At 55.5% G+C, this 23,041-nt stretch overlaps 1 protein-coding gene across 4 annotated transcripts; it reads right to left on the bottom strand.

Annotated features, from left to right (window-relative positions):
* Positions 1-50: 50 nt before the first annotated feature.
* On the bottom strand, positions 51-17,223 carry ANKRD24 (ankyrin repeat domain 24). 4 transcript variants are annotated; one of them, XM_045544958.1, is made up of 21 exons: positions 17,155-17,199; positions 16,261-16,347; positions 16,025-16,155; positions 15,859-15,947; positions 14,744-14,808; positions 14,179-14,236; positions 12,832-12,902; positions 12,535-12,641; positions 12,168-12,355; positions 11,657-11,685; positions 11,030-11,110; positions 10,826-10,933; positions 10,077-10,121; positions 9,893-9,991; positions 8,232-8,304; positions 7,886-8,004; positions 6,169-7,746; positions 3,292-3,459; positions 1,513-1,638; positions 859-924; positions 51-658 (listed from the first exon to the last, which is right to left on the bottom strand). In XM_045544958.1, exons 1-21 carry the CDS (start codon positions 17,191-17,193, stop codon positions 581-583), a joined length of 3,405 nt encoding a protein of 1,134 aa, XP_045400914.1. In that variant the 5' UTR covers positions 17,194-17,199; the 3' UTR covers positions 51-580. The 4 variants fall into 4 exon arrangements, with proteins under 4 accessions (XP_045400914.1, XP_045400904.1, XP_045400884.1 ...); XM_045544948.1 differs by lacking the exon at positions 16,261-16,347 and having other exon boundaries at positions 17,155-17,223; XM_045544928.1 differs by lacking the exon at positions 16,261-16,347 and having other exon boundaries at positions 12,168-12,370; positions 17,155-17,207.
* Positions 17,224-23,041: the final 5,818 nt, after the last annotated feature.

Here is a 23,041-nt window from a genome sequence, read left to right as displayed (position 1 = left end):
GGATGCTGGGGGCAGGGGGCTCCCACCAGGGCTAGGTTTGGGGTTCGGAGGTGAATTCCCAGTTCAGGCACAAGCTCAGATCTTGTCGTTCTTTTAACATTTGGATATTTTGTTCATTGTGGACATTATTTTGCACCCGTTTTGCCTTTGTTTAAAATACAGCGTTCAGATGGGATTTATCCTCATGACTGGGTCTGTGGCTGGGGCCGTGGGGGGGTGAGTGCTCCCTGCTCCAGGCCACCCCCTCCCGTCCTCGCAGCAGGAGCCCAGCAATCAGGCGATGACGCACCTGTCCTGTGCACGGTATGCTTTTATTCCTGGGGTGGCGTCTGGTGACCGGGTGTTGGTGGGGGGGACAGAGGGACTCACAGGGACTCACAGGTTCTCCAGTCGTTGGGGAGGGACAGGCAGGCCCTGGGGCTCAGCGTGCAAGGACTGGGTGGGGCAGTCGGGAAGGGACCCAGGCTGGTTTCCCAGTGCACAAGCCGGGCACCCCGCGGGGCCAGGGACGCTGGTCCGAGAGGGGCCTGCAGGGGGCTGGGGCTCCGCGTGGGGGTAGCCAGGGTGGCCGCCGGCCCCCTCAGCGGCCCTGAGCCTGGAGCCGCTGCATCTGCACGATCTGGCTGAGGATGCGCTGCACGTCTTCATCCATCTGGCCCTGGGGCCCGGCAGCAGAGAGAGACCCTGGTGCACCTGCCCCGGGTTCCCCCGTCGGCCCCACCCCACTCCCACGGACCAGGGCAGCCACCAGACAGGTTCCAGTAGGACCAGCAGGGGAAACTGAGGTCCCCAGAGCAGTCGTGGCACGCCCAAAGCCAGGCGGGCACCGGGAGACAGACCTGGGAGTCGATGACTCACCTGAATGGCGTAGAGGAGGTGGCTCCTATACAAAGCCACCACGGCACTGTGGTCCCTGGCAGACTCCTGGGGGGATGGGGGAAGGGCACTTAGAAAAGCAAGACCCGCCCCCATCAAAACTCACCAAAATGCCCCCTTTGAACCCAAGCCTATTTTTTTTTTTTTTTTGAGATAGGGTCTCGCTCTGTCACCCAGGCTGGAGTGCAGTGGCATCATCATAGCTCACTGCAGCCTCCAACTCCTGGGCTCAAGTGATCCTCCTGCCTCCACCTCCCGAGTAGCTGGGACTACAGTTGTGTGCCAATGCACCTGCATAATTTTTCTACTTTTTGTAGAAATGGGGTCTCACTACATTGCCCAGGCTGGTGTCAAACTCTTGGCCTCTTGAGGATCCTCCCACCTCGGCCTCCCAAAGTGCTAGGATTACAGGCGTGAGCCACTGCGCCCGGCCTGGGGCCTGCATTTTGATGCACCAAGATGACAGCCAATTGCTAAAATATAGGAGTATTTTCCGGCCATGGCTTGAATGTATACCCACACACACATCCTGCCTGCCCCAGTGCCTCTCCTGGGCTCCCCGCCCTGTGCTGTGCTGGTTGGCAAAGATTTTGACACCCCTACCGTGATGCTGCCTGTCCCCTGCCCCAACCTCACCTCCAGTTGCTGCTGCAAGGCCTTCACCTGGTCCCGCAGGGCCTCCACCTCGGGGGTGGCCAGGGCAGCTCTCTGCTCCTTCAGAGCCTCCTTAAGACTGAAGACTTCTTTGGAGAGTTCTGTGATCTGGGGGTGGGGACACAGTCAGCGACCAGCATGGGCCCAGCGCTGGGGCCTGGGGACCTCCCCAGGGCAGCCCCAAACTCCGGCCCGAGGGCCACGTCCGGCCCACCCCCTCTTCTCCCACGGCCCCCTAGCTAAGGATGGCTTCCACATTTTTAAAGGGTTGCAGAGAGGGCAGGGGAAATGTCAAAAGAAGAATTGGATTTTGTGGTGCATGAAAATTATATCCAATTCACATTTCTGTGTTTATAAATAAAGTTTTATTGGTACACGGCCATGTCTATTCATTCACACGCTGTCTCGTGGCTGCTTTCATGCCACCCTGGCAGAGTGGGGTAGTCGCCCCAGAGACCAGCTGCCCCGTGGAGTAGAAAATATCAACTCTCTGGCCCTTTGCAGAAAATGACCCTGCCACATCCTCTCTTGGGGTCTCCCACCTGTCAGTGGAGGCTGACCGGACAGCTGGACTAGAAGCCACCTGGCCAGCTGGGCTCAGGTTGACACCCTGGGTTTGAGTCCCTCCTTTACTCCTCTCTCAAAGGTGACTGTGGGAGGATGATCTAACTCCTCTGAGCCTCAGTCTCCCCATCAGTAAAATGGGGAGAATCACAATTCTTGCTTCAGTGGGTTGCTGGCATCCTGCACTGAGATTGAGTTTAGACTGTGTGGCAAACAGTAGGCACTTAATAAATGCTGGATCTTATTATTACTATAGATCAGAGGTTCTCAACCACCAGGGGCCATTCACCCCCCCCCCCCCCGCCAGGGGATACTGGCTGACGTCTGGGGACATCTGTGGTTGTCACACTGGGGGTGGTCCTGGCATGGGGTGGGTGGAGGCAGGGACGCTACTCAGCACCTGCAGGCACAGGACGGCCCCGCCCCAAGGAGTGATCTGGCCCCAATGTTCACAGTGCAGAGGGGAGGCAGCACACTATACATAAACCCTAATCCTAATGGCAATTTTGCCTTCGTTTTACAAAGCAGGAATCTGAGGCTCAGAGAGGTGGAGCAACTTGTCCAAAGTCACACAGTGAGTTGGGGCTGGGCGATTCTTTATGCTGAAGTGCCTGGGGCTCTGGGGGTCACGTCTCCTGTTCAGCGACATGCTGTGTGACTTTAAGCCACTCACTTCACCTCTTGGAGCCTCAGTTTGCTCATCTGGGAAATGGAGATAAAAATGTTTTCTGGCTTTTAGAGTTAGGGGGAGATTAAAAGCGATAATGTATGAAAAATACTCGACCCAACGACTGGAGGCTGCAGGTATCATCATCGTCATCGTCATCATCATCATTATTTAAGAACAGAACTTGGGCACGTGGGTTTGAACCCTGGCTGAACTATTGCAAGGCTGTGTGACCTTGGGAAAATAGCTTCACTTCTCTGTGCCTAAGTTTCCTCAAATGGGGATAATAAAAGCACCTGTCTTATGGGAACTGGATGTGAGGGTTAAATGCCGTAAGCCCGTGTTAAACGTCCATGTGTCTGACTCGACAGAAGCCACAGCTAAGTCTCCTTCCTACTCTATGCCTCAGTCTCCCATCTGGAAAATGGGCTGATTTTTCCAAGACCTTTTCAGCGGGGACATTCTTAGAATCCCTCAAACCTCCGCTGAGCAGGGGCCCCCCGACTGGGCATGGGAGAAGGGGAGCCCACCTTCTTGTCCTTCTCCTTGGCCTTGTCCAGGGCCTCCTGGGCACGGCTCTGGGCCTGGCGTGCTCGCTCGGCCTCGGCACGTAGTCCGCGTAGCTGCTGCTCTGCCGTGGCCAGCTGGGCTTCTGCTGCATGGCGCTCGCTCTTCATGAACAACGCCTCCCGCTGCACCTGCAGGCCAAGCCCATGTGTGGCTCTCAGACATTTGGAACCCAGGGTTCTTCTGATCCCGTGACTTTGGCCTAAGGACATTCCAGCCCACGTTGATCCCCTTGGTCCTGTAAACATTCTGACCCTGCCATGCACTTCTGGCCTACTAGCTGTGTAGCCTTAGACAAGTGACTCAACCTCTCTGTGTCTCTGTTCCTTTATATGCCAAACAAGAACAACAGCCCCACCTCACAAGGATAAAATGATCAAATACAGAGCATATCCTTAGAACACTGCCTGGCACAGGTAAGCGTTCTATTTGAGTTGGCGCTATGATTACTATACTGGTGTACCTCATTTCGTTGCACTTTGCAGATACTGCACTTGGTACAAATTGAAGGTTTGTGGCAACCCCGCATCAGGCAAGTCTATCACCGTCATTTTTCCAACACCGTGTGCTCACTCTGTCGGCATTTTTTAGCAATAGGCTTTTTTTTTCTTTTCTTTTCTTTTTTATCTTTCTTTCTTTCTTTTTTTTTTTTTTTTTTTGAGACAGAGTCTCACTCTGTTCCCCAGGCTACAGTGCCGTGGCGTCAGCCTAGCTCACAGCAGCCTCAAACTCCTGGGCTCAAGCGATCCTACTGCCTCAGCCTCCCAAGCAGCTGGGACTACAGGCATGCGCCACCATGGCCAGCTAATTTTTTCTATATATTTTTAGTTATCTGGCTAATTTCTTTCTATTTTTTAGTAGAGATGGGGTCTCGCTCTTGGTCAGGCTGGTCTCAAACTCCTCACCTTGAGTGATCCTCCCACCTCGGCCTCCCAGAGTGCTAGGATTAGAGGCATGAGCCACCACACCCGGCCACAATAAGGCATTTTTAAATTAGGCTATATACTTTTTTTAGACATAATGCTATGCATACTTAAGAGATCATGGTATAGTGTAAACATAATTTTCATATGAACTGAAAACCAAAAAGTTCATGTGACTCACTTTATTGTGATATATGCGTTATCGTAGTGGTCTAGAACTGAGCCTGCAATATCCCTGGGGTGTGTTTGTAATGACTTAGTATTATCAGCAATGTTCTCTTCTCTGCCAGTAGAGTGAAGGTTTGTAGATCTCATACAACACAAAATAAAAAGTTGATGACTACATTTTCACAAAAATACCAATATTGGAGGAAAGTTTATTTGTGACATTTGATAGTTGTGGGGGATTGGCCTTGAAATGATAGCTCCAGGGAAAACAGGGAAGAACCAGATCTTCCAGTTAGAAAGGACTGGCTACATAGTAGCAATTTTTTAAAAAAATTCAGATATATAAAATTTACCCTACAAAGAAGTTATCACAGTTAGGGAAAAAACATGAAGATGGGAATGATTTAGTGGAACTGTGAACTCTAGAAGTAGACTGAGGACTTAAAGGGCTTAAAAGAGTGTGTCTTGGCTGGGCGCAGTGGCTCATGCCTGTAATCCTAACATTCTGGGAGGCTGAGGCAGGAGGATCGCTTGAGCTCAGGAGTCTGACACCAGCCTGAGCAAGAGCGAGACCCCATCTCTACCAAAATAGAAAAATTAGCCGGGTATGGTGGCGCATGCCTGTAGTCCCAGCTACTCGGGAGGCTGAGACAGAAGGATTGCTTGAGCCCAGGAGTTGGTGGCTGCAGTGAGCTACGGTAATGACACCACTGCAATCCAGCCTTGGTGACAGAGACCCTGTCTCAAAAAAAAAAAAAAAAAAAAGATCATGTCCTTGGAAACACAATAATTCTGCTACCATTTACCAATCACTTGTACCAGTACCTGTCCTAAGTAGTTTATAGAAATAAACCCATTTAAACCTTACACAAGGAGTAGGAACTATTATCATCTCCCTTGTACAGATGAGGAAACAGTGGCACAGAAAGGAAAATTCTTTCCTCACAACAATGAATGAACGTAGCTTATTATTCCCATATTTGTTAAACAGCTGCCAGTTTGCTTGTTTTTTAAGAAAAGAGATGGAGTCAAAAGGTCCACCATCAGAGACAAAAAAAAAATTCTCTGGATTAAAAAAAAAACAAAATAAAACCCAAAACATCAGAGTCCACTGGGTTGAAAATAATGAGATTTAAAAAATCCCTGCTCATAACACCTTTCAGAATGGTCAAAGGGTCAAACATGATCACAAGAGCACTTTTATGACAAGGTTAAACCACTCAGCTAGAAAAAAACAAAACCAAAAACCTGCAGGGTCAAAATGACCCCAAGAGAAAATGAACATTAGGTGAAAGTATCAGGGCAAAACAAAACGAAACAAAAAACCAATTCACTGCTTACAAAACAGTTGTGATCACTGACCCCTACCTCACACCATAGACATAAATTACAGAGGAATCGTAGACATCATTGTGAAACTAAAGCAATAAAGATGCTAGAAGAAAACCTAGGAGAACATCTTCACAAGCTTGAGATAGACAAAGGTTTTTATAAACAGATCCCAAAAAGAAGTTGGCCATTTAAAAAAATGATAGTGTCAAAATGGCCAAAGAGCGTTAAAAAAGCAGAAACAAGTTGAAACACCCAGGTCAAGACAGCTGTGGGGTCAAATGTCCACGTGGAAACACTGGCAGAGTCAAACATCTGTTCCACGCAAACCGTTGGGGTCAAAACATCCCACAGCGGCAGGGTCAAAACAGGCCACCACGTGGCCACTGGGTGAGCCGTGGGCGGGCTGGGCATGCTCACCTGGAAGACCTCGGCGCTGGTCCTCTCGTGCCGCCGTCCCAGCTCTTCCAGCTGCCCCTCCAGCCGGGCCACATCAGCCTGCAGTGCGCCCACTGTACGCTCGTGCTCCGAGAGGGCCACGCTGCCCGCGCGCTCGCGCTCCAGCTCCGCCCGCAGCCGCGCGGCCTCCTTGCCTGTGGCCACCACCTCCTGCTCCAGACTGGCCGCCCGGCCCCGCAGCTCTAGGGCCTCCTCCTGCAGCCGGTGGTGCTCGGAAGCCGGCACCGCAGACTGGCGTAGGGCCTCGGAAGCCTCCCGCAGCTCTGCCAGCCCCCGCCGGGCCTCCTCGCAGGCTGCGGCCAGCTCAGCCACCCGGGCCTCCGCCGCGTCCCGTGCGCGGCCCAGCTCGGCGGCGGCGGCCCGCTGCTGCTCCCCCGCGGCTGTGGCCGTCGCCAGCTGTTCCCGCAGCGCCTCCAGCTCCCGGCGCTGCTCCAGCCGCACCTCCTCCCGCTGGGCCAGCTCTGCCCGCAGGCCCCGGGCCTCCTCCTCGGCCAGCAGCCGGCCAGCCCGGGCCTCGTCCAGCCAGGCTGTGGCCGCCTCCAGCTCCCGCAGGCGGGAGTCCCGGGCTCGGAGGTCCTCCCGGGCCTGCTCCAGGGCCGCCCGCAGCTGGGCCGTGTCGCTGCCGCCGCCACCGCCGCCTCCACTGATCCTGCTGCCCTCAGCCTCACGCACCCGCTCCCGCAGCCGGCCCGCCTCGGCCTCCGCAGCCTCGCACTTCCCACGGGCTGCCTCCAGCTCCATGGCTGCCTCTCGCTCCCGCTGCCGGAGGGCCTCCTCTAAGCCTCGAATCCTGGTCTCCAGCTCCGCTTGCAGCTTTTCCGAGGCCTCGGCAGCACCAGGGTGCAAGATAGGGCCAGTGGGGACTCCCGGGGCTGTGGCCTCTAACCCCGCGGCCCCCACATCTGTGGCGTCTACTCCCATGGCCTCCGCATCTGTGGCCTCAGAGCCTGTGGCCTCCATGTTTGTGGTCTCTGTGCCTGTGAGCTCTGTCTCCCCAGGACCCACGCCATTGGTCTGCATTTCTGATTTTCCTGCTTTTGTATTCATGGCCTCCACTCCTGTGGCATCTGAACCAGTGGCCTCAGCTCCCGTGGTCTTAGTTTCAGTGTTTTCTTTCCCTCCCACAGCCTTCATTTTGATGCCCTCAGCCCCCATGGATTTGGTTTCTGTGGCCTCGGTTCCCGTGGATGCAGCTTCCAAAGTCCTGGCTTCTGTAGTTTCGACTCCCGCGGCCTCCTCATCTGTGGTCTCGGTTCCATTAAGTTCGGTTTCTGGAGTGGCAGTGCCATTGAGCTCCGTGTCTGTTGGCCCATTTTCAGTGGGCTTGGTTCCTGCACCCTCGCCCTCCCCACAAGCTGCCTCCTCTTCCCCAGAGACCTCCCGTGTCTGCAGCTGCCTCAGTGCACGCAGGGCATCAGTGTGCTGCCTGCGCAGCTGGTCAAACTCAGCCCGGAGAGAGTCGTAGAGGGCCAGAGGGATGACCTCGGCGGGCCCAGCCACCTCCATCTGCGTCTCGTCCTTCTCAAACTCCTCCAGGATCTGGGCAGGGGAGCCAGGCAGGCAGGGGTTGAAGTGGCCACAGGGGCACAGGGCAGCCTCACCACCTTCCCTGCCCACCCCAACCCTGGGGAACAAGCCCTCAGCTCCTTGGATCTGTCGCCGGCCTCATTTTCCCCACCTGGACCTTTTCCATCAGTTCCCGGTTCTGCCTGGTGAGTGCAGCCACCTGCTCTTGCAGTGAGGCCAAGCGCTCCTGGGCTGACGGGCTTAGCCGCCTGGACAGCAGTGCCTCGGCCCCTGGAGAGGGGCGCAGAGTCAGGACCCAGGGTCCCAGCCACAGGGGACAGGAGCTGGGGGTCTGGAGTTGTGGGTCAGGTCCCCCAGGGCAGGCTCGGGCAGGTGAGTGCAAACCTCCCTCCCGGCTTCAAATCCTCCCACACCTGTAGGTCAAAGCTCTGTCTCCCAGGGCCCCGGGGACAAGGTGTATGGAGGTGCAGGGGGCATGGACAGGGCTGGCAGCTCACCTGGGAAGTCGGGCAGCTCGCCCTCCTCATCTTGCAGGGTGGACACGTCGTAGCTGGTATTCTCCCGCTCGTTCTGGGGGTGGGAGCACAGCCGGCTTGGGGTCCTGCCCCCCTACCCTGTGTGTCCCCCGCTCAAGACTCCAGAGTGGACTAGGCTGTTCCCAAGTATGAGTAGCTGTGTTTGGCCCACACATATTTACTAAGTGCCTATATGTCCCTTGCCCATTTTTTAACCGGGTTATTTGGTTTTTTGGCTACACTGATTTATATGACTTACTCACATACTTTGGATATTAACCCCGTATCAGACATAGGGTGTTCCTGCATCCCCCAGCTTCCTGGGACATGGGCAGTGGACACTTCCGTCCTGGCTGGGGGAGCCCGGGGCAGGTGTGGTCACGTGCTTGTGCGTGTGCCTGTCTGCATGAGTGGGCATCCACGCTATCCCTTCTGCACCCAAACAGCTTGCCGTAGGTGTGTTTGTGATTACATGTGTGGGTGTAGTTTTGTGGGTGTGCGTGCTGTGAGTGTTCTTGTGACTGTGTGATTACATGCTTGTGTTTTATTTTATTATTATTATTATTATTATTTTTGTTTTGAGACAGAGTCTCACTCTCTGTTGCCCAGGCTACAGCGCCATGGCATCAGCCTAGCTCACAGCAACCTCAAACTCCTGGACTCAAGGGATCCTCCTGCCTCAGCCTCCCGGGTAGCTGGGACTACAGGCATGAGCCACCATGCCTGGCTCATTTTTTCTATATATATTTTTAGCTGTCCAAATCATTTCTTTCTATTTTTAGTAGAGACGGGGGTCTCGCTCTTGCTCAGGCTGGTCTCGAACTCCTGAGCTCAAACAATCCGCCCACCTCGGCTCCCCAGAGTGCTAGGATTACAGGACTGAGCCACCGCGCCCAGCCTTATTTTATTATTATTTTGAGACAGTGTCTCACTTTGTCACCTAGGCTGGAGTGCAGTGGCATCATCATAGCTCACAGCAACCTCAAACTCCTGGGCTCAAGTGATCCTCCTGCCTCAGCCTCCCGAGTAGCTGGGATTACAGGTACCACCACCATGCCCAGCTGGTTTTTCTATTTTTAGCAGAGACAGGGTCTCACTCTTGCTCAGGCTGGTCTTGAACTCCTGACTTCCAGTGATCCTCCCGCCTCGGCCTCTCAGAGTGCTAGGATCACAGGCATGAGAGTGTCCATGGTAGTCTGAATGTGTCTGTGCATATGTGTGTGCACGAGTATGGTTGTCCATATCTATATGTGCTTCTGTATTTGTGTGTTTTGGGATCTATCTGTGGTGTGTGCATGCATGTGTGGTGTGTCGTCTGTGGAGTGACTGAATGAGGAAGCCTTGTCCGATGTGTGTGTACACACGAGTGTATGATGCACGCATGAGCGTGAGAGGGTGTATTCACGGGTGGCTTCTTGTGTGTCCATAAACTGTGCGTTTGTGGGTGCGCTTGCTGGTGTCCATGCAAGATTGTGTGTCTATGAGCATGCATGTACACATGTGTTTGGAGAAGTGTCCCATATGTGCACATGTGTGTTTGTGGGTGTGCGTCTGTGTGTGACTGTGGGTTTGTGCGTGCGCGTGTGTACGAGGCCATGTGTGCTCTGGTGTGGCTGTCATGCCACCTCGGCCCTGCTCCCCACCTCCAGCAGTGACAGGCGGCTCTGCAGACTCTCCACCTCGCGCCCCAAACTCTCTTTCTCCTCTTGCTTCTCCGCGAGCAGCTGCTGCAGCTCCTGCACCTGGGGGCAGGTGGTGGCAGCTCAGCCAGCTCCCAGGGGACACCCTGGGCCCTGGAGGCTGGCCCCGCCCCTGCTTCCCGCCTACCTGCCTCTCCAGGCTGTGCAGGGAGCTGGCTTCTGCCTCTGGTGGCTGACAGGGACAGAGGGGACAAGGGGTTGGACCTGGGCGAGGGCCCCCAGCCCTACCACCTGCTTCGCAGCGTCTATTCCACCCCAGATATCCCTCCTGCCCACCCACGCATGCCACATGCATTCATTGAGCACCACTGTGTGCCAGACACCATTCTGCCTGCCCACTCATTACTAAGTATTGAGTGCCTACTGTGTGCCAGCCATTGCTCTGACTGTTCACTCAGTATTTATCAAGCACCTACTGTGTGTGAGACACCATTCTGCCTGCTCACTCATTGCTATTTATTGAGCACCACTGTGTGCCAGACACAATTCTGCCTGCTCACTCCTTACTGAGTACTTATTGAGCGCCTGCTTTATGCCAGACACCATTCTATCCACTCATTCACTCAACAGGTCTTTGCAGAATGTTGACTTTGTGGCAGACCCTGTTTTAGGCCACTCATTCATTCATCCATCCATCCATTCATTCACTCATTCATTTGACTATTCCTTTATTCAGTAAATATTTACCAGGCATCTACTGGGGGCCAGACACCCACCACCATGTCTGTCCTCGAGGCTCACAGTCAAATGGGGGGACATGAATTGTTGGGGGCAGAGTGAGGAAGAGGAGGGAGGGAGGAGGGGTGGTAGGAGAGGAAGGGGGAGCCCTCCCCACTCCCAGGCTGGGCCCCAGGCCTGTCTCTGCTGCCTCCAAACCTCCTGCTTTCTCCGTTCCTTGTGCTGTTCCAGGCCCCGGATCTTCTGCAGGAGGCGGCCCCTCTCCTGCCGCAGCCTCACGATCTCTTCGTAGGCATCTCGGTCATCCTGTCCCCCGCCCCGCCCACCACCTTTAGCAGAGGCCCAGGGCTGCCCTCTGGGGGGCTCTCCTCCCCCACCCCCCAAGGCTGGGGCATCTCTCACTGGCACAGGGATGCTGGCAGGGGGCTGGGGCGCCTTCCGCTTCTTGGGAGCCCCTCGCTTTTCATGGCTGGACACAGAGTTCTAGCGGGGATGAGGAGTAGGGACAGAGTGAAGGGGGCCTGTGGGAGCCACGCCAGCTCCCCATCCACCCAAATAAGCAGGCCGGCCCCCCTGACTTCCGGTGAGGCCTGAGCGATTCCCTGCCGCCCTCTGGTCCTTCATGCCTGAGAGTCCAGGCCGTTTGCTTTTCTCTGCCCCTCGTGCTGCACTTCCCACAGCTAGACAAGATCATCTACAAGTTTGCTGTTTCCTTCCCTGTGGCGCTGAGATGCTATCAAACTGGGAGAGGGCAAGAGACCAGACCTGCCCCTTCCCTGAGGACCCCAGCCCGTGATTTGGCCCCATCACTCGCCGCCCCAGTTTCTCACCCACTCTGGGAGTTACGCTGTGCATGCTGCCGCCACTTAGTGACAGCGTACCCTGAATATCATTCTCTTCAAACAGAGTTTCCCAGGTGTAACTCTGGGACAGGGTACCTCTTTCTTCTCTCCTCCCAGAGCTCAGGGCAAGGGGGAAGTAGGTGCGTGCAGGGAGGGGAGGACTCACCCACCACACAGGGACCTGTACCTGAGATGATGCTTCGCCAGAGTCATCCTCTGGGAGGGCAGGGGACAGAGGGAAGCAGAGTCAGGCACTCTATCCCCAGCCCTGGGAAGGGCATTAATGCACCCAGGGGATGGGCAGGGGGCTCCCGTTCCTCAAGAAACAGGACTTTCAAAGGAGAAACCCACCACTTTGGCAGAACGCTGCAAGGAGGGGCCTTGAAACTCTCCGAGGGAGAGAACCAAGGCACCTCCATGGTGGGGCAGGCGGGGGTGCCAATTCTTAGGAAAGGCAAAGATCTAAGAATAAGGTTGGCCCAGAAAAGCAGGGCGGACCCCCCAACTGCTCTAGCTGCCCTGGCCCTCCTTGAAACTGTCCTGCGTTTCAGGAGCCCTGGAACCTCCTAGAATGCAGCAAATGGGGGGACCTTGAAACTATTCATGCTAAGGAAAGAAAGGGGTGACAAGAAACTGCCTAGAAGGAGATGCGGGGGGCGCACAGTGCTTGAAATGGCTTCCAGGCGGGGCTTGCGTACCGCTGGGTGGGGAGGGGCGCTGGGTCGCCTCCTGCAGGAGGTGAAGGATGAGTTTGTCCCCTGCCAGGGCGCCGTAGTGAGCCGCGTCCTGTCCTAGTGCGTCAGTGATGCCTGGCTGGGCCCCACCCTGGAGCAGCACCTCCACAGTTTCGGGGCTGGCCCCCTCACAGGCCAGCATCAGGGCCGTCCTGCCAGGGGAGGGGCTACTGAGGAGGTGAGAACATCCCCCCAAACCCCCACATCCTCCCCAACACCCACGCCAGGCTGGGGAGAGAAAGACAACTAGATGCCCCCACTCAGAGAGGTTAAGAGACTTGCCCAAGGTCACACAGCACACAGTGGACTAGCTGAGAGGGGAGACGCATACCTGCCTTGCAGGTCCTGGTCATTCACGGCAGCCCCCTGCTGCAGGAGGAGGCGGCACAGATCTGTGTGACACATCTGAGCTGCTATAATGAGGGGCGTTGCACCTGACTGGTAGGGAGGCGGAGGGATGAGATGGCATGAGAAGCTGACCCCCAGGGAGATAGGGAAGCCTAGACGATCACCCTTGAGCTGTGCCCCAACCTTTCTCACGCTTTACAAAGGTTGCTTGGAATGCTGCCACTTGGTGGCAGCGTACCTCAAGTGTAGTATCTTTCCCAAAAGTATCCCAGAAGCTCACCCGATCGCGGGGGTTCAGATGTGCCTTGAAGGAGCAGAGCATCTCTGAGCAGGACAGACAGCCACCAGCCGCTGGAAGGGAGAAAAGGAGGAAGAGCAGGGATAAGGATGGTCCATTGTGGTTCCCTCCTAAAGTGGAAGTTTTCACTAATTCTCATGTATTTCCTCTTTTTTTGATTCAACTGGCATTTATAGCGCACCTACTGTGTGTAAGAGTGGATGCAAGGAGGCTCACCAAGAGGCTGCTCAGCTGAGACAAGAGCACAGCCCCTGGAATCCCCAGGTTTGAATCCCAGCATGTTAAGGTACAGTCTGATTAAGTACAAGGATCCATTTTTCAGTCAACAAACTCTATCTTAATACCTGCTGTGTGCCTGAGGGATTATGGGGTTTTGTTTGCCGCTGTATCTACTGCACTTAGAACAGCACCTGATACATAGTAGGTGCTCAACAAGTGTTCATGGAATACAAAAACCAACGAGCTTCCGTAGTGTGACCAGAGGCATCGCTGCCACTAGGTGGCAGTGTACCCCAACTGCAGGGGATTTTTTTTTTTTTTTTTTTTTTTTGAGACAGAGTCTCACTCTGTTGCGTGGCGTCAGCCTAGCCCACAGCAACCTCAAACTCCTGGGCTCGAGCGATCCTCCTGCCTCAGCCTCCCGAGTAGCTGGGACTACAGGCATGCGCCACCATGCCCGGCTAATTTTTTCTATATGTATTTTTAGTTGGCCAGATAATTTCTTTCTATTTTTAGTAGAGACGGGGGTCTCGCTCAGGCTGGTCTCGAACTCCTGACCTCGAGCGATCCACCCGCCTCGGCCTCCCAGAGGGCTAGGATTACAGGCGTGAGCCACCGCGCCCGGCCTAGGGGATTTTTACTCAGTGCCGAAAACCCCAAAGCAAACCCAATTTTTATAGTGTTTCCAAAAGAACTGCTGTTTCTGGAGGGGGAAGGAGTGCGGGTTGGATGGTTACGAAGGTGCTGGCTGCCTGGACCTTTGCCCTTCCTGACAGCCCCTCGGAGTTCCTCAAACGGAATGAGCCTCCGGGCACCTGCCCTCGTGCCCGGAAAGGCATGGAGTTCAAATAGGCTGTGGTTTGGGGTCCTGGATCCCCTACAACTTACTGCTGTGGGCAAGTGACAGAGCCTCAGGTAGCCTCATCTGTCCAATGGGCTGACAGTCTGAGGCTCAAAGGATGTCTGGGATTCACGAGGCGCCCCCGTGCCTGCCACACAGTAGGTCAGGCAGGAAGGCTCATAGCAGGTCTGCAGGGTCCTGGGTGGAATAGTCCCCAGGCCCGGCACCCTCTGGACCACAGTGGGCAGGGAAGGGCTGCACCCACCTACCTGCATGGTGCAGGGCGGTCCACCCACTGCTGTCCACGACGTCCACCACGCAGGAGGCCTGGGGAGGGGGCAAGGCATTTGAGGCAGAGCCATCCCTCCTCCTAGCCTGATTTCTCTAGGACCCCCTCCCCTCCCCCTGCACTCTGCCTCCTCTTCCCCCTGCCCACCTGCCCGCCCTGTGGAGCCCACCTCCTCACAGACCCCCAAGTGACTCTCTTTGCTTTCATGAGAGTTGGTGAGAAAGAGGGAGTAGCTGGGAGCTTGAGGAGTAGCTGGGAGCTCTGAGAGTGGCCGTGGCTAGGAAAGTTCCTATGGTTTGGGGAAAAAAGGCAGCTCAGGAAATATCCGGTATTGGGAGTATACCTTAGGTGGGAGAAGTTTCTGGAATGCTCAGAGAGTATCTGGTGATCCAGGGAGTAACTGGGGCTCTGGAGTAAGAGGGGCCAAGGACTATTTGGATTTGCGGAGCATCTGGGGGTTCAGGGAATTACTGGAACTCAGGAGTAGTAGGGGCCAATGGAGTATCTGGGGTTCAGGGAGTATCTGAGGGAAGAAAGGAAATGACCTGCAGCAGTTGCTTCAAGCACTGTGGGTGCCCATACTTGGCAGCTAGGTGGAGAGCGTTGTAACCTGAAAGGGAGAGGAGATTTACTAGAGCCCCAGACACTCAAGGAGCTCCCAGCTGCTCCCCAAGCAATGTTAACTATTGGTAATGAGTTTCCCTGTGTCTAGCAAGTCCCCAAACCCCCAGTACGTCTCAAAGTCATGCTACTTCCTGTGGCCAGAGACTCTCCAAGACAATCCCATCCCAGCAGCACTCCATACCCACCTAGTCCTCAAGCCCTATTACTTCAGGTACTCCTCCTGTCCTCAGCTACTCTATATAGTCAATTGCCCCAAAACTCTGCCCTCACGATCCACAGTGGTTCTATATATCCCTGCTAATCCATATCGCTTGTGCTTCCGTGTGCCATTCATGTCCCTGTTTGAAACTCTACGAATCCCCAGCCACTCTGTATATCCGGCCTGCTACGCCCACTGCCCCGAAGCTTCCAAGAAGGCTGTGCCCCATGCCTAGTTGCCTCCCGAGCCTCCACTGCTCACCCTGGCCAAGCATTTTATCTCAGTTATTCCCACAGGTCCCCGGTGAAGTCATACATCCAGATTCTCCTTTTGCCCCAGCTACTCCTAGAGCTCCAGCTACTCCCATGAACCCAGCTTCTCCCCCAAACTCTGAGTACTTCCCTACTTCAGTCCCTTCCTTGCTTTCGGATACTCCCACAGCCCAGATGCACCTCAAGTCCCAGCTCATCCCAGGATACCAGCTATCTCCCAAGCCCCGGGCTCCTCCTCTGCCTTGGTCACTTTCTCAGAAACCTTCCCAAGCCCAGCTACTTCCCTGTTCCAGCTACTTCCTCTAACTCAACTACCAGTTGGGTTCTAGTTACTCCCCATCCACAAGTTGTCAACCCACCTTGTTTGGTCCCAGCCACAGTCTCTGTCCTTGGGTAGCCACAGTCTGACATGCCCCAGGGGGCAGTGGAGAGGTGAAAGGAACCCCTTTTTTTCAGCAGGGAACACTGAGGCCTTGAAGCAGGGCCTGGCTGGACCTCCAGTCTGGGCACCTGGTCTGAGTTCCTCCTCCCCCCCCCGACCCCCCAGGGACCCGGCTGGCAGTACCTGCCCCATCAGTGCTCATGACATTGGCGCCCTGCGAAAGCATCACCTCCAGACAGCTGCCCGCTCCCCTCATGGCTGCCAGGTGGAACCTGCAGGTCAGAGGTCAGGGGTCAGCTGCAGGGTGGCCTCCCCTCAGCCATGCCACCCCCAGGGCATGGGCACTCACGCGGACTTGCCCTCGGGGTCCAGCTTCGTGGGCACCAGCCCCTTGCGAGAGATGAGGGCGGCCACCCGGGCTGCGTCGCTGTTCTCCACAGCCTGCAGCAGCCTCTCATCACTTTTGCCCCAGTCTTGGCTCTGTGGGGCACATCCAGGGGCGCATGGGCAGGGTCGGCCGCTGCCCCCTCCCCGCTGCCCGTGGCAGGGCCTCTGGTCTGTCACCGCCCGCCCCTGGGCACTTGCCTGGCGCCTGCCTCTGGCTGCCGGCTTCGGAAGCGGGCAGGGGCCGCAGGGTGGGCAGGAGCCGAGGTCAGTGGGGCTGAGTCGCAGCTGCAGGGGGAGGCTGTCCTGGGTGGGGAGCCTTGGATAGGGTCCCCAAGCCTGTGCCCCCCAGCATCTGCCCCCAGGCCCATCACCCCAGGTGTCCCCCAAAACCCATTGCCAGGATCATCCCATTAAACCATCCCCTGAGCAGCCCCCAGCAACTATTTCCAAAACGTTGTCCCCATTCCAAGACCCCAACTCCATCCTGAGTGAAAAGCCCCCTTTGCAAACTCACCCCAAAACTGATCCTTTTCCAAATTGCCCTCCACATTCTCCCCATCTGAACCCCTAAAAGGTCCCTCTCAATGTCGCTCAGAACCATCCTTCACCATTTGTCTTTCCACAGCTGCCCCTGAACTGCCACAACTGTCCCCCCAAATCCCAAGGCCTGTCCCCCACAACTATAGCCTGAAATGCCTTCCAAAATGTCTCCACTAAATGTCTCCCTGAAGTGACCCCAAAACCCTCCAATGGTCCCCAAAACTGTTCTCCAAGTGACATTGTCTCTTCCCAGAAATGGCACCCCAAAATAGTCTCCGACTGGTGCCCCAAAAATGACCCCACGTCTGCAAAACGTTTTTCTAAAACTGTCTCCCCAAATGCCCTCTAAATTCTCCTAAATGTCCCCATCTATCTCAAAACTCTTTCTCCGAAGGTCTCATCCATCCCCCCCCCCAAAGCTGTCCCCAACCTCAGTCCCCCTCCCCCGCCCATCAGTCTGGAGTTTGGCGGGGGGCGAGCGCTGTGCGGCCGGGGGAGGGGACGGGAGAGGAGGGACCGCGCCCCGCGCCCCGCGCTCCCCCCGGGCCCTACCGCGAAGGAGGTGGCCGCGCACAGGCACAGCTGCTTCATGGCGGCGGCCGGGCTCCCGGGACTGGCCGGAGGGGCCGGGGGAGCGCGGGAGGGGCCGCGGGAGGGGCCGGGCGCCCCGGAGCTCCGCCCCCCACCCGCCCGGGCGCCGCCCCTCCCCCGCGCGCCCCACCCGAGCCCGCGCACCCCTCCCCCACGGGGTGGGGGGAGCGCCGGGGAGCGGGGCTGGCTCTGGGGGAGGGGCCGCACCCTGGCCCCACCTGACCTCGTCGACACCCCGCAGGCGGCCGGGCGCTCCTCCTGGGGACCTGGCGTCCATCGCCGCCTCCTGGAAGCAGGCCGGGGCGCGCAGGTGTCTCCTGGCTTGGCACCCCAACATTCAGCGCCGCTCCCCGCGGCCAGGCCACCCCGGCTGTCGTTCACGCACCCTTGCCCTCATTCACACATTCATTCGTTCACCCATTCATTGGCCCATCCATTCGTTCGTTCACCCATTCATTCGCCTTTCCTTCAAGACTCATTCATTCTTCACTTATTCATTCGTTCACTCATTCATTTGCCCATCCATTCGTTCGCCCATCCATTCATTTGCTCATTCAGTTGTTCACCCATTCATTCATCCAGTCACTCATTCATCCATTCACTCGCTCATTCATTCACACGTTCATTCGTTCATCTGTTCATTCATTCACTCATTCATTCTTTTGCTTGTGCGCAGGGGGCAGGGGTGGCTCCGCGAGCACACAGACCTGCACCTGAACCCAGCGGCCGCCCCCGCCTTTCCTACCTACATGCCTGGGCCCAGACACTTACCTGCTCTGCACAGCACTTTGCTCCCCTGAAAACTGGGCTTCATGATAAACAGTTCCTACCGCGGGGGCTATGGGGGGTCGCAGAGAGACACTATTTGCTCACAGGCAGGGCGCAGCGGAACCGTGACCGCTTCATCAAGGAAAGACCCGGCTGGGCCCGGAGGCTCTGACGTGCCCTGTGTTCGCTGGCGCCCGTCCCCTGCTCAGTTTGTCTTTGTCCCTGCAGGGTCCCCAGTGCCTGGAACAGCATGTGGCGCACAGCAGATGCTTGACAAACGTGCAATAAGATGAGCATTTTGGAGTGAGGCTCCTTCATGCACTAAACATTGATTGAGCACCTACTGGATGCCAGGCCTGGAGGCGCAGCAAGGGGCACAGCCAAGGTCCCCCGCGGCCTGTGCCATTTGCGCACGTGGTTGGCACTTTAGCAGGAGCCCTGGGCCCTGGAGACGGGGATGCCAGGTGATAGGTGGGTGGGAGCGGGCGGAATCTGAGAAGGGGGCAAGCCAGGTAGCAAGAGGTGTGGGGGTGGGCAGGACTCGGGGGTGACATGTGGGGGGGTGGGGAGACAGACTCGGAGTGACAGATCTTGGGAGGACCTGTTCGCCTCCAACTTGGGGGCTGGGGGACGAGCCCCTTGAATGGGGGGATACTCAGTTGAGTTCAAACCCCACTGGGTGTCGAGGGGCCTGGTGGGAGTCCAAGGCAGATGCCCAGTTGGTGGCTGGACTGTGGGCTGATGGCCCAGGGAAGAGGCCAGGGCTGGTGTGGCCCGTCCACTGTGTCAACGTGCTGCAGGTTCACAAAGCAGAGAGGGGAGGCAGGTGGGGAGAGGTTGGGATTATAGACAGAGAAAGACTCTAGAAGAAGCGAGGTCTTCCAGAACCTGAATTTAACAGCAACGTCCCAGCAGATGGGCGGCAGGCAGCAGGGGGAGTTGAATCCATTTTGGTTATTTCATACCTGCTGTGTGACCCTGGATCAGTCACTTCCCCTCTCTGGGCCTCCATCTCTCAACCCCTAAATGGGACAGATTACAGAACAAGCACCACAGACCCGGGTTCCTCCACTGAGGCACTGTTGACATTTGAGGTCAGGTCGCCCTCTGGGGTGGGGACATCCTGGGCATTGCAGGGTGCTGAGCAGCATCCCTGCCTCCACCCACCCTGTGCCAGGAGCACCCCTGAGTTGTGACAACCAAAAATGTCCCAGATGTTCCCAAGTGTCCTCCCCACTGACACTGCTGGCTTAGAGCTGGGCGTGGTCAGTGATCACTCTTAGACACCTTTTCGCAGGAGGCTGGAGGCTGGGGTCTGAGGCAGGCAAACGGAGAGCTTGGTGTTCAGGGGTCCTTTCTCCTCCCACCTTTGGGGTGGGGGGTGGGTCCTCTTGGCTTGTCCAGAGAAGGGACTTACATGGATCTCCCGGCTGAGGATTTCCCACTGTCCTCTCAACCTGTCCTCCCAGGTGTTTTACAAGATCAGACCAAATGCCCTCTGGGCCCATGACGGTGCACCAAGGGCACTGCCATCCCCCCGGCCCCAGGGGCTTGGGCCAAGTCTTGGCATGACCCTGACCCACCCCCACCCCACACCCAGTCCCCCAGTGGAGCCCACCGGCTGCAAACTGTGTCCCAGTCTCTGCCTTCTTGCCCCTTCCAGGGCCACCGCCTTGGTCCATCCCCATCACTGTGACTCCACCCCTGGGACACATCCTCCCTGGCCTCCAGTCTCTGTCCTTGTCCCCTCTCCTCCCTCCTCCAACAGCTTCCTATAAAGCCCGCATTAGATCTCTGCTCTCTCCTGCTCAAAAGCCTCCGGAGACCTCACTCAGCATAAACTGCAAACCGCTCACCGCTGCCGAGATCCTGCCTGGTTTTGTACAGAGAATGGTTTTTACAGGTGGTCGTGGTTGGGGGAACAATCAATCAAAAGGAGAAAGATTCTTCCTGACATGTGAAAATGATCTGAAATTCACATCTAAGGGTCCATAAAGAAAGTTTTATTGGGACAGACCCCTGCTTATTTATCTATACGTAGCCAATGGCTGTTGTGGGGCTGCAGTGACAGAGCTGAGGCTGGTCTGGCCCTTTATAGGAAAAAGTTTGCCCACACCTGCTCCAAACTGTCCCCCTCTGCCGGCTGCCCGAGCTCAACTCCTTCTCCGAACACCCCTTAATAAGGCTTCCTTTTACCCTCACTGCTCGTGTCACCACTTGACTAAGATACTATGTATCTTTTGACAAATATTCTGTTTACTCCTGGTATCTCCCCTAGAATTTCACCTCCCCAGGGGCAGGCATTTCTGTCTACCTTGGTCACTGCCGTATCCCACGCAGGACAGGCTATAGATTTTGCAGGGCCCAGTGCAAAGTGAAAATAGGAGGCCCCTTGTTAAAAGAAATTATTAAGAATTCCAAGATTTGGGCCGGGCGCGGTGGCTCACGCCTGTAATCTTAGCACTCTGGGAGGCTGAGGCGCGTGGATCGCTCAAGGTCAGGAGTTCGAGCCCAGCCTGAGCAAGAGCGAGACACCCCATCTCTACTAAAAATAGAAAGAAATTAGCTGGCCAACTAAAAATATACATACAAAAAATTAACTGGGCATGGTGGCGCATGCCTGTAGTCCCAGCTACTCGGGAGGCTGAGGCAGGAGGATCGCTTGAGCCCAGGAGTTTGAGGTTGCTGTGAGCTAGGCTGATGCCACGGCACTCACTCTAGCCCGGGCAACAGAGCGAGACTCTGTCTCAAAAAAAAAAAAAAAAAAGAATTCCAAGATTTGGGTGTGCGAGGTGGCTCATGCCTGTGATCCCAGCACTCTGGGAGGCTGAGGCGGGAGGATCGCTTGAGCTCAGGAGTTGGCAGTTGCTGTGAGCGAGGCTGACACCACGGCACTCCAGCCTGGGCAACAGAGTGAGACTCTGTCTCAAAAAAAAAAAGGATTCCAAGATTTGGAGAGCAGAGAGTTATATCAAGGGTGGGACCCTTGTAAGTGTGGGTTCATGAACCTGACCTTGATCTTGCTACAGCAGGGCCTGGCACACAGTAGGTGCTCAATAAATGTGTTGAACAAATTAAAGAAGTAGAGACTTGAAAATAAAAATGAGAGAGAGAGAGAGAGACTGACATTCTAGCAAGTATTGAGGTGTTGGAATCTATGAATCTCTACCAACCCCAATCTTCCCATTTTCAGGATTTTCCTGACCCTGAAATAAGGCCAGAGGTCGGGGGGCATCTGGGGAGCAGGTGCAAGGCTCCCAATAGCTCCTATGCTAATGGATGGAACACCGAGCCCCAGAGATGGCCCAAGAGGACTTGGAGCAAGCAGCGCCACTAAACAGCCTGTGTTAGAGACAAAGGAAGGAGCAGGGAGCAGCGCCCTGGCTGGGGAAACGACCGGAGCAGAGGCGTGGTGGCTGCCTAGCAGGGAGGGAAGGAAAGGTCCGCAGGAGACGCAGAGGCAGGGCCCCCGCAGTCACGGTGTTTGCTATCTTCCCCTGAGGTTGCTGAACAAAAGCTGAACTTGACTCCCAGCTGCCTGCCTGGAAATCCGAGAAGGGCAGGTGGAGGGGGGACGGCCAGGTGCCCAGGGAGGGGAGGGAGGAGGACAATCTCCCTGCCCCCCAACACACACAGGCCTCCCATCTGCTGCGACATCTCCAGCCCAGCCTGGCCGGACCCCAGCTCCCCAGCCCTCAGAGACCCTCACACCTGTGTTGAGGTTCAACACCTGCCCCGCCCCGCTCTGAACTTGACTTTGCGCCCTCCCCACCACACCCCCACTTCGCCATAGCAAACATTTCAAAACACACCCGTGTCCCAAAGGAGGTGTCCTTTTAAGCTGCACACACTTTTTGAAAGATCTGATTGAAATAGGTTTGCTTTTGAGATTACACAATTACACGGTGTGGTTTACCACCGGCTACCACCTCGCAAGGATTCTTGGGGAGCGATGTGAGTAACGTTGACCCTTGGACAACATGGGTTTGAGCTGCGTGGGTCCCACTTGGATTTTCTTCTGTTTCCACCATGCCTCAGACAGCAAGAGCCACCCTCCTCTTCCTCCTCCTCCTCCTCCTCTTCCTCCCCCTCCTCCTCAACTTCAACTTCATGAACAGTAAATCTATTTCCTCTTCCTCGTTCTTTTCTTAATAACATTTTTTTTCTCCAACTCACTGTATTGTAAGAGTTCAGTAGATGCACACACAACACGCAAATCCGTGTTCACCAACTGTTTATGTTGGCAGTGAGGCTCCTGGTCATGGGGAGGCTGTTAGTAGTTTAGTTTTGGGGGGGGGCGGTCAGAAGTTTTGGCTGTGCGGAGGGTCCGTGCTCCTAACCCCTGCATTGCTCAAGGGTCAACTGTAATTGAGGGGTGAAAAATTTTAGGAACACTCCACAGTGAATGAAGCTGACCTAATGCCACATTTTATAGATCAATGAACCATTTCTCCCTCCCTCTCTGTCTTCAGTCAATGTCCTCCCCTCTCACCCCCTGGCTGAGTAACATAGTGTCCATAGTAACACAGCCCTGGGGGGAGACAGTTGTATCACTTTCTAGCTGTGTGACCTTCAGCAAGTGTCTTAACCTCTCTGGGGTTCTTTTCCTCATCTGTAAAATGGGGATAATAAAAGCTCCTACCTCATAGCATTGTTGTGAGTTTTAAACAGCTAACAACAGCAAAGCACATCGTAAGCTCTTTATAGTGTCCAAAAATAAATAAATAAAAATAAACTAAATAAAAAGGAGTTCAATGGTGTTAAATTAAAACATTTTTAGCCAGGTGCAGTGGCTCAAGCCTGTAATCCCAGCACTTTGGGAGGCCAAGGCAGGAGGATCGCTTGAGGCCAGGAATTTCAGACCAACCTGGGCAACATAGGGAGACCCCATCTTTACAAAACATACAAAACTTGGCAGGGCGTGGTGTGCGCCTGTAGTCCCAGCTACTCAGGAGGCTGAGGCAGAAGGATTGTTTGACCCCAGGAGCTGGAGGCTGCAGTGAGTTATGATGACACCACTGCACTCCAGCCTGGGTGACAGAGTGAAACCCTGTCTTTAAAAATATTTCTTTAATTTAAA

Source organism: Lemur catta, chromosome 1, assembly GCF_020740605.2.
Source record: "Lemur catta isolate mLemCat1 chromosome 1, mLemCat1.pri, whole genome shotgun sequence".
Taxonomy (NCBI): domain Eukaryota; kingdom Metazoa; phylum Chordata; class Mammalia; order Primates; family Lemuridae; genus Lemur; species Lemur catta.
Note: the sequence above shows the minus strand (reverse complement) of the source record. Positions and strands in the feature narration are given on the sequence as shown.

Coding starts and splice junctions, on each gene's coding strand:
- ANKRD24 (XM_045544958.1), bottom strand. CDS start 17,193: ATGAAGCAGCTGTGCCTGTGCGCGGCCACCTCCTTCGCG. Junction 9,992..10,076: donor TGCACAGCCTGGAGAGGCAG/GTAGGCGGGAAG, acceptor ACCTGCCCCCAG/GTGCAGGAGCTGCAGCAGCT. Junction 925..1,512: donor CCTTGCAGCAGCAACTGGAG/GTGAGGTTGGGG, acceptor CCATCCCCCCAG/GAGTCTGCCAGGGACCACAG.